The sequence below is a fragment of the Melanostigma gelatinosum genome (assembly GCF_949748355.1).
Source record: "Melanostigma gelatinosum genome assembly, chromosome: 10".
Taxonomy (NCBI): Eukaryota; Metazoa; Chordata; class Actinopteri; order Perciformes; family Zoarcidae; genus Melanostigma; species Melanostigma gelatinosum.
In genome coordinates, this window is record NC_136643.1 from 26682469 (window position 1) to 26692468 (window position 10000).

The 10000-nt window shown below is 44.1% G+C and overlaps 2 protein-coding genes across 3 annotated transcripts in view; both read left to right on the forward strand.

The window, feature by feature from the left end:
• The window catches only part of itgav (integrin, alpha V), a 35008-nt gene extending 31385 nt beyond the window's left edge, over positions 1 to 3623 (forward strand). For both annotated transcript variants that reach the window (XM_079277192.1, XM_079277193.1), the window contains 3 exons: positions 43 to 150; positions 754 to 873; positions 1445 to 3623. In XM_079277192.1, coding sequence (XP_079133318.1) covers positions 43 to 150; positions 754 to 873; positions 1445 to 1537 — 321 coding nt within the window. In that variant the 3' untranslated portion in view covers positions 1538 to 3623. The remainder of the gene's footprint in view (positions 1 to 42; positions 151 to 753; positions 874 to 1444) is intronic.
• A 5071-nt stretch (positions 3624 to 8694) lies between these two features.
• Positions 8695 to 10000, forward strand: part of tgfbr2l (transforming growth factor beta receptor-like) — a 14493-nt gene continuing 13187 nt past the window's right edge. The window contains exon 1 of the mRNA XM_079277733.1: positions 8695 to 8853. Coding sequence (XP_079133859.1) covers positions 8712 to 8853 — 142 coding nt within the window. The 5' untranslated portion in view covers positions 8695 to 8711. The remainder of the gene's footprint in view (positions 8854 to 10000) is intronic.

Consider the following 10000-nt stretch of genomic DNA (forward strand, 5'->3'; position numbering starts at 1 on the left):
TGCCTCCTTTAATTTATTGAATCTGTATGGTTTTATCTTCAGACGGAGAACCAAAACCGCTCGTATGTGGTCCGGGCGACGGCAACCTTCAACGTCATCGAGATGCCGTACAAGATCCAGGATTCAGAGCTCCCGTCCAACAGCACCACTGTGAGTCTTACATTTAAAGAGACAGTACGACCTGTGAGAGACTTACATTTAAAGAGACAGTATGACCTGTGAGAGACTTACATTTAAAGAGACAGTACGAGCTGTGAGAGACTTACATTTAAAGAGACAGTACGAGCTGTGAGAGACTTACATTTAAAGAGACAGTATGACCTGTGAGAGACTTACATTTAAAGAGACAGTACGACCTGTGAGAGACTTACATTTAAAGAGACAGTACGAGCTGTGAGAGACCTACATTTAAAGAGACAGTACGAGCTGTGAGAGACTTACATTTAAAGAGACAGTACGACCTGTGAGAGACTTGCATTTAAAGAGACAGTACGACCTGTGAGAGACTTGCATTTAAAGAGACAGTACGACCTGTGAGAGACTTACATTTAAAGAGACGGTACGACCTGTGAGAGATACCAGCTTATATTTAAAGAGACAGTACGACCTGTGAGGGTCTTTGTCTGTCTAGTTAGAGGCCCCGCCCGATCGGACCATAGTGGATCACTGATCTGTACTGATCTCCCTCACGGTTTAACGTATTTAAGCTATTTGGACTGTACTTGTCAGTACATTGTGTGTGTGTGTTCTCAGGTGAGTGTGTCTGTGATGTGGGTGGCTGATGCTCCTCAGCCGGTTCCTGGTTGGGTCGTAGCTCTGGCGGTTCTAGCAGGTCTGCTGCTTCTGGCCCTGCTCATCTTCATCATGTACAAGGTGAGTTCAAAGCCTCCAGTGATGTCACTTGAGTCAGCGGTCAGGTTTCAGAAACGTAAGAACTGAAGAAGCTACGATATCTATAGAGTCCTGATTCCTGCATAAAAGGAAACGGTGGTCATACTTTAGTTCACTAGTTATAATTAGTTATAATATTAGAAATATTCTAATTAATAATCATGACATCATTACAGATCCCCTGACAATAATCATGATTCATATTTAAATAAATCTGGAGTTAGAAAGAAGTGGTCGCTGCTCATCTCGTATGCAGAGCCCACCACAGTCTGCCACACACCTGTAAAGCAGGGTGAGGTGCATTGTGGGTAATGTAGGCACCAAGTTTTGACCAGGAAGAAGATTATCTCCTCTTCTTCCTCCTCCTCGGTCTCTTCTGTCAGCTATTCAATAAATGCAGAATATCTCCTATAAAAACATTCAAAAGAAACATGTTCACTTCATTAAAATCAGCTGTTTGAAAATGTCTTTGTCTTTCCTGAAGTTTAAGTTGCTGTGATGAATAACATGTAAACGCAATCTTCTTTTCCTTGTTCTTCCTCTCTCCCTCTAGCTGGGTTTCTTTAAGAGGGTCCGCCCCCCCCAGGAGGACTGCACAGAGAAGGAGCAGCTCCAGCCGGAGGAGAACGGGAACACGGACACTTAGAGGAGGACAGACGTCAATGAAAAGAGACATTCAGGGTAAAAACCAACGAGGAAGAAGTGTCCTCTGTTTCCACTGCTGACAGGCAGCAAAGTCTTCTGGGTTATTTCTTTTATTCCACTAATTATGTTGAGAAGCTCCACAGATGATCCTCACAGCTCAATATTAATACTATATGAAGCTAAGCTGCAGTCAGCTGCTGGCTAGCTTAGCTTAGCATAGAGACCATTATGTGTGATTGATTGTAATCAGTGAGCTGTTTCCCCCTGTTTCCAGGCTTTATGCTAAGCTAAGCTAAGCAGCTTCATATTTACCCTGTTTGATGTTTGTGTCCACGACTGCTGATAGATTTATGATCAACACTGTTTTCTACTGGAACAATTAGAACTGTAGTTTCACTTTCTGAGGAGTTTTGTAGAGTCCAGGATCTGGTCTGAGATCAGGTTCTGGTCCGAGGTTTAGAGCTGGAGGTTCATGAGCTTCTGGTCTGGGATCATCTTCATGTTCTCATCACCGTTTTGAATTTAAATGAATGAAGTTTAGGATGCAGTTTAAATGTTAAAATGACTTTTAATCCACTGAAGGGAAGTTAGAGACATGAACACAGTCTTTAAATATTCATAACAATAACAAAAACAAACAAACAAAATACTCAGAAAATAATGAAACTTATTTTGCAAATTAACTTCTTTTCAAAAAATACAACAGAGAACAAAAAGCTGTTAGAAATACAGATGAGGTGACGAACCAAGGGATTGTGGGTAATAATTGTGTTTTTCAGCAATGACTCAGCGTTATGAAATATGATTAGTCAGCGTTATGTGAAACATGTCTGTTTTTCGATGAAGATGGTTTAGTTTCTGATGATTTAATGTTACAGTAATATATTTACTCTGATATATTCTCTTTGCTTTGGGTGGTGGGGGGGGGGGGCTTTTTGTGTGTTTTCAGTGTTTTTTAATGTATTTTCTACAAAACCATGATGATAATCACAACAATTTATTCCGGCTCATTTCAACACGATCTACAATTTGTTTTGTTGGAAATTCAGTTCAATGCAAACTGTTTGTAAAAAATGATTTACTTTTAGAACGTCTTACTTTCTCGACCCAAAGTGTTGAATGAAGTATGCGCGGACATCATTCCAAAATGGCGGCTTGCTAGCTAGTTAACTTTTAAAATCAGATTTCAGGCGATGGTGTTTTTTCTGAAATATTTGGTCTCTACTCGTGTTAAATCTGCCGTCGCCATCATCGTCGTCATCGTATACCGTACGACAACAGACGGGTCGACCGGCGTAGCAACATTAACATTAAGGGCGGGGCTTAACAGAGTTTCTTTGTTCTTTCTTTGTTTTTTTGTTGCTGATATTTTTTATTAATGGCAGCTTTGATGTGTGTGTGCGTGTGTGTGTGTGTGTGTGTCTACCCATATTGGGTTTGCATCATGAATAAATGATAATTGTTAAAAATATATTTTAATCCAATTAACAATCACAATGAAATAACTCCACGGAAACACTTTTTATTTGTTTGTCGTCATCGCTTTGTTTTGCAGAAGTTAAGGATGAACTGGTTCTATTGGTTCTATTGCTTCTACTGGTGGGCTTCAGTCTTCACTCTTTTTACTTTGAATCTGATGTTTCTGACCGACCTGGTCGCTAACGTACGATTTGTGTTGCTCCTAACGTAGTGCTATTACGGTAATGAGACAAAGGTCCTGGAAGATACATGTACACGTTTCTTCTTTTCGAAGCATAAATAAATACTCATATAATAAATCTGATGAACACTTAGCAGTTTAACAGCAGCGTCTGAGGTCTGATGATTGATAAATACAAAATGTTTTCCACCTTTTATTCTTGTAAATCTACGACTTTAATCCCCTCCCCCGCTCCATAATTATTCTTTTTTTACCTACTGGGATCCTGATACGTCGTCGTAAACGTCAAGAAGTCAGCGTTTAAACGAATAAAATATGAACTACTTTTGATGTACGTATTCTTTCACCGAGAGAATAAAAAATAACTGTTTGATAAAGAGATGATTTCACCTTTTGAACTGAAATAAACTGATTTGTTCACATTTGATTTGTCTTTGATATTATTTTTATTGTGTTGCATCTGAAACATGAGCTGTGATCTCTTAATGAGACATAAAAATAATAAATAATAAAATCTGCAAAAACAATTAAACGAGACATTCAACTGATGTTTTCATCAGAATATTATCACATTGATGGAACACTTTATAACATTTTAAAGGTTCATTCCACAAAAATACGACTTCCTGTCTCGCAAATCACTTTGGTTTGTAACAGTTGCATGATGGGTAATCTGTGTAATTAGCAGAAAGCTTATTATCACTTAAAATAGAAATCAGGCTTATGACACAAATTACCCAACATGCAATGCTGAGGAACCAAGTTGAATTATATTTGATGCAATAATAAACACCAACAAGCAACAATACCTTTCAAGAAGGATCACTCTACTCTTTCATATGCAGTATGAAGTACAACTACCTTGAATTTGTATTGAAATACAAACTTGAGTCAACACACAGAGACACAACAAAGTTTTCTTTCAATATTTAATCAGTTTTTCTACATTCCGTCATCCAGAACATCATAAAAGCTGAAGGACCTTCATGTCCTCTGATTGGTCAGCATGTCAGCAGGTAGCTGAGGTCACTTCCTGGTTTGTACTCCACTGGGGGCTTTCCCCTAAAAAACACAAACGCATCACGGTTGCTGCTGGTGTCACCGGTGAGCTTTCAGGTTCTAAGTTGACCGACTGTTTGTGTTACCTGGTGAACAGTCTGGCTTTAGTGGTTCCCAGTAGAGTCGCTTTGTTTCCTTCCACCAGCAGCAGAGACCCCTCCCTCAGACCCTGAGGACAACCAATCACAGGGCACTATGTCATGCCAACAGACTGAGGCTAAAGCTAACAGGTCGTGATATGCTAACAGACTGAGGCTAAAGCTAACAGGTCTCAGGTCGTGATATGCTAACAGACTGAGGCTAAGCTAACAGGTCTCACCAGGACACACGGAGTATCGGGTTCTTCGTGGTGCTGGGTGATCCTCTGCTCTCTGGTCTCCTGCAACAAAACAACCTTTCCCATAATGCTTTGGAGGATGTCAACAGGAAGTATAATGTTACCATGGAGCCAGTTTATTTTGATGTATATGTTGAGTCAGATTTATGGGCGTGTCTTTGAATAATTACATATAAATATGAGAACCACACACTGAATGTGTGGTTCTCTAATAACTTCTGCAGATTCTTTGATAATTAAACTTTAGACTTTAGACTGCTCAGAAAATAAGACAATAATGGATCATGAAAATAAAACATTTTCTCATAGACTTCTATACAACCAGAGGAGTCGCCCCCTGGTGGACACTAGAGAGAATGCAGCTTTACATTACATTACTGTCATTGAGCAGACGCTTTTATCCAAACTCTAGATTCTATCACGTTCACTCACTGTAGGCACAGCTACAGGAGACATTCTCACTCACTCACTCATTCCTCCCCCATCCGCCCCTCTCCTCTCTCCTCCTCTCCTCCTCCCACCCTCACTCCCTCACTCCCACCCTCACTCCCTCACTCCCACCCTCACTCCCTCACTCACTCACTCCCTCACTCCCACCCTCACTCACTCACTCACTCCCACCCTCACTCCCTCACTCACTCACTCCCACCCTCACTCCCTCACTCACTCACTCCCTCACTCACTCCCTCACTCACTCACTCACTCCCACCCTCACTCACTCCCACCCTCACTCCCTCACTCACTCACTCCCACCCTCACTCCCTCACTCACTCACTCACTCCCACCCTCACTCACTCACTCCCACCCTCACTCCCTCACTCACTCCCTCACTCCCTCACTCCCACCCTCACTCCCTCACACCCTCACTCACTCCCTCACTCCCTCACTCCCACCCTCACTCCCTCACTCCCACCCTCACTCCCTCACTCCCTCACTCCCACCCTCACTCCCTCACTCCCACCCTCACTCCCTCACTCCCTCACTCCCTCACTTCCACCCTCACTCCCTCACTCACTCACTCCCACCCTCACTCCCTCCCTCACTCACTCACTCCCACCCTCACTCCCTCACTCACTCACTCCCACCCTCACTCCCTCACTCACTCACTCCCTCACTCCCTCACTCCCTCACTCACTCACTCCCACCCTCACTCCCTCACTCACTCCCTCACTCACTCACTCCCTCACTCCCTCACTCCCTCACTCACTCACTCCCACCCTCACTCACTCCCACCCTCACTCCCTCACTCACTCACTCACTCCCACCCTCACTCACTCCCTCCCACCCTCACTCCCTCACTCCCTCACTCACTCCCACCCTCACTCCCTCACTCCCACCCTCACTCACTCCCTCCCTCACTCCCTCACTCCCACCCTCACTCCCTCACTCCCTCACTCCCACCCTCACTCCCTGACTCACTCCCTCACTCCCACCCTCACTCCCTCAATCCCTCACTCACTCACTCACTCCCACCCTCACTCACTCACTCCCTCACTCACTCACTCCCACCCTCACTCCCTCACTCCCTCACTCACTCACTCACTCACTCACTCCCACCCTCACTCCCTCACTCACTCACTCCCTCACTCACTCACTCCCACCCTCACTCCCTCACTCCCTCACTCCCACCCTCACTCCCTCACTCCCTCACTCACTCACTCACTCACTCACTCACTCCCTCACTCACTCCCACCCTCACTCACTCACTCCCTCACTCCCTCACTCCCACCCTCACTCACTCACTCACTCCCACCCTCACTCCCTCACTCACTCACTCCCTCACTCCCACCCTCACTCCCTCACTCCCTCACTCCCACCCTCACTCCCTCACTCCCTCACTCCCTCACTCACTCACTCCCACCCTCACTCCCTCACTCACTCACTCCCACCCTCACTCACTCACTCACTCACTCCCTCACTCCCTCACTCACTCACTCCCACCCTCACTCCCTCACTCACTCACTCACTCACTCCCACCCTCACTCCCTCACTCACTCACTCCCTCACTCACTCACTCCCACCCTCACTCCCTCACTCCCACCCTCACTCCCACCCTCACTCCCTCACTCCCTCACTCCCTCACTCCCTCACTCCCTCACTCCCTCACTCACTCACTCCCACCCTCACTCCCTCACTCCCACCCTCACTCCCTCACTCCCTCACTCCCTCACTCACTCACTCCCACCCTCACTCACTCACTCACTCACTCACTCACTCCCTCACTCCCTCACTCCCTCACTCACTCACTCACTCACTCACTCACTCACTCACTCACTCACTCACTCACTCACTCACTCCCTCACTCACTCACTCCCACCCTCACTCCCTCACTCCCTCACTCCCTCACTCACTCACTCCCACCCTCACTCACTCACTCACTCCCTCACTCCCTCACTCCCACCCTCACTCCCACCCTCACTCCCTCACTCCCTCACTCCCTCACTCACTCACTCCCACCCTCACTCCCTCACTCACTCACTCACTCCCTCACTCCCTCACTCCCACCCTCACTCCCACCCTCACTCCCTCACTCCCTCACTCACTCACTCCCACCCTCACTCACTCACTCACTCCCTCACTCCCTCACTCACTCACTCCCACCCTCACTCACTCCCTCACTCCCTCACTCACTCACTCCCACCCTCACTCACTCCCACCCTTGGACACCAGCAGGAGTCTCCTCTTCATGTCGGACCACAGACTCGGAAACACGACAAGGTCTGCAGAGGTTCCGCTGCTGAGGAGTCCAGAGGGCGGGGTCAAGGATCAGCTGCGATCCCGCTGACTGCGGCTCTCTGACGGGCTGTAAGCCCGCAATAAACCCGCAATAACCCCGCAATAAACCCGCAATAAACCCGCTATAGACCCGCTGTTATCAGCGCAGAGAACACGTGTGACCGCGCTGCACCAGACTCTATTCATTTATCAACTTTAACTTTTATTTTGACACAAACATGTGTTACTTTGTATCAGTTCTTCCACCAGGAGAAACAACCACAGTACTTCCGGCGCAATTCCTTCAGAATAAAAGCACCACCACGAACTCAAAACGAAGTAATGCATCAAAATATTTATGTGCAATCCCAGAGATGAGCGGAGCTGGTGGAACATGTTCTCTGTAAGGCTGAGTCACATCAATCAATGTCAGCAAACATCCCAGAATGATTTAATATGAAAACATGAAGGCATCAAACTACTTTACAGTGAAATATTTAACCTTTATTCCAACATGAAAAAAACAGAAATAACACTTTGATGAACACGTCAGGACATCTTATTATAGTCTCAGTATAATATTACAAAATGTATATCATATAATCATGTATATATCATATAATAATATATATATATATATATCATATAATATATATATATATATATCATATAATATATATATCATATAATATATATATATATATATTATATGATATATATATATAGTGTGTGTGTGTGTGTGTGTGTGCGTGTGTGTGTGTGTGTGTGTGTGTGTGTGTGTGTGTGTGTGCGTGTGTGTGTGTGTGTGTGTCTAATGATCTGTAATAATCTCGTTGGTCGTCTCCGTCTCAGTTTAAGCGTCTCACAGCTGAGAAGATTCATATTTAATAAGTGAAACTTGTGATCAGTTCATAAAATACACAGTTAAATATGAAAGTATAACAGTTAATACAGATGATGATATTATTTTAGAATGTTGTAAAGATGGTACTGAACCAGGAATAATTAAATGATTAATAATAATGTGAATTACAAAAATAATACATATTCCTATAAAATCAACGTGACACTTTGAATGGAGCCGTTCTGCAGTACTTTTACATTTGATACTTTGAGTACAGTTTGCTTCTAGTACTCATTTAATGTACTTTAAGATATTACTTAGCAGTATTTATTTTATTGTGGAAACTGTTGTTAACATTTCTTTGCATGCAGGACTTTTACTTGTGAGTATATGTTTCCATGGTGGTATCAGTACTTGTACTAAAGTATAAGAACTGAGTACTTCATAGTCATCATAGGAACACATGGAGACACGAGCAGTGGAAACACAGAGGCAGCAGCGGGGGGCGGGGCTAACCCACATCTGGATGAAAAACATCTGGACGCTGTGTGTCCACATACATGAGAGAGTCTCCGCTGATACCGGGACCGAGGACCGACCGACGGACCGAGAGCCTCCGCTGTTTGTGCGGATCACTTTCCCCGCAGATGATGACTCGGCGCTGGACGTTTTGGACCGGGATCCTCGTCCTCCTGACGGCCGGTAAGAGCTGCCTGTTGTCGGGCTTTCCTCCCTCTGATCCTCGGAGCTGTTTGTGGAGGAGGTGGATAATGTGTTCTATCTAGTACCAGGACAACAAAGTACAAGTACACAAGTAGTATGTGTTCTAGTACCAGGACAACAAAGTACAAGTACACAAGTAGTATGTGTTCTAGTACCAGGACAACAAAGTACAAGTACACAAGTATTGTGTGTTCTAGTACCAGGACAACAAAGTACAAGTACACAAGTAGTATGTGTTCTAGTACCAGGACAACAAAGTACAAGTACACAAGTAGTATGCGTTCTATCTAGTACCAGGACAACAAAGTACAAGTACACAAGTAGCATGTGTTCTAGTACCAGGACAACAAAGTACAAGTACACAAGTAGTATGTGTTCTAGTACCAGGACAACAAAGTACAAGTACACAAGTATTGTGTGTTCTAGTACCAGGACAACAAAGTACAAGTACACAAGTAGTATGTGTTCTAGTACCAGGACAACAAAGTACAAGTACACAAGTATAATGTGTTCTAGTACCAGGACAACAAAGTACAAGTACACAAGTAGTATGCGTTCTATCTAGTACCAGGACAACAAAGTACAAGTACACAAGTAGCATGTGTTCTAGTACCAGGACAACAAAGTACAAGTACACAAGTAGTATGTGTTCTATCTAGTACCAGGACAACAAAGTACAAGTACACAAGTAGTATGCGTTCTATCTAGTACCAGGACAACAAAGTACAAGTACACAAGTAGTATGTGTTCTAGTACCAGGACAACAAAGTACAAGTACACAAGTAGTATGTGTTCTATCTAGTACCAGGACAACAAAGTACAAGTACACAAGTAGTATGTGTTCTATCTAGTACCAGGACAACAAAGTACAAGTACACAAGTAGTTTGTGTTCTAGTACCAGGACAACAAAGTACAAGTACACAAGTAGTATGTCTTCTATCTAGTACCAGGACAACAAAGTACAAGTACACAAGTAGTTTGTGTTCTAGTACCAGGACAACAAAGTACAAGTACACAAGTAGTATGTGTTCTATCTAGTACCAGGACAACAAAGTACAAGTACACAAGTAGTATGTGTTCTAGTACCAGGACAACAAAGTACAAGTACACAAGTAATATGTGTTC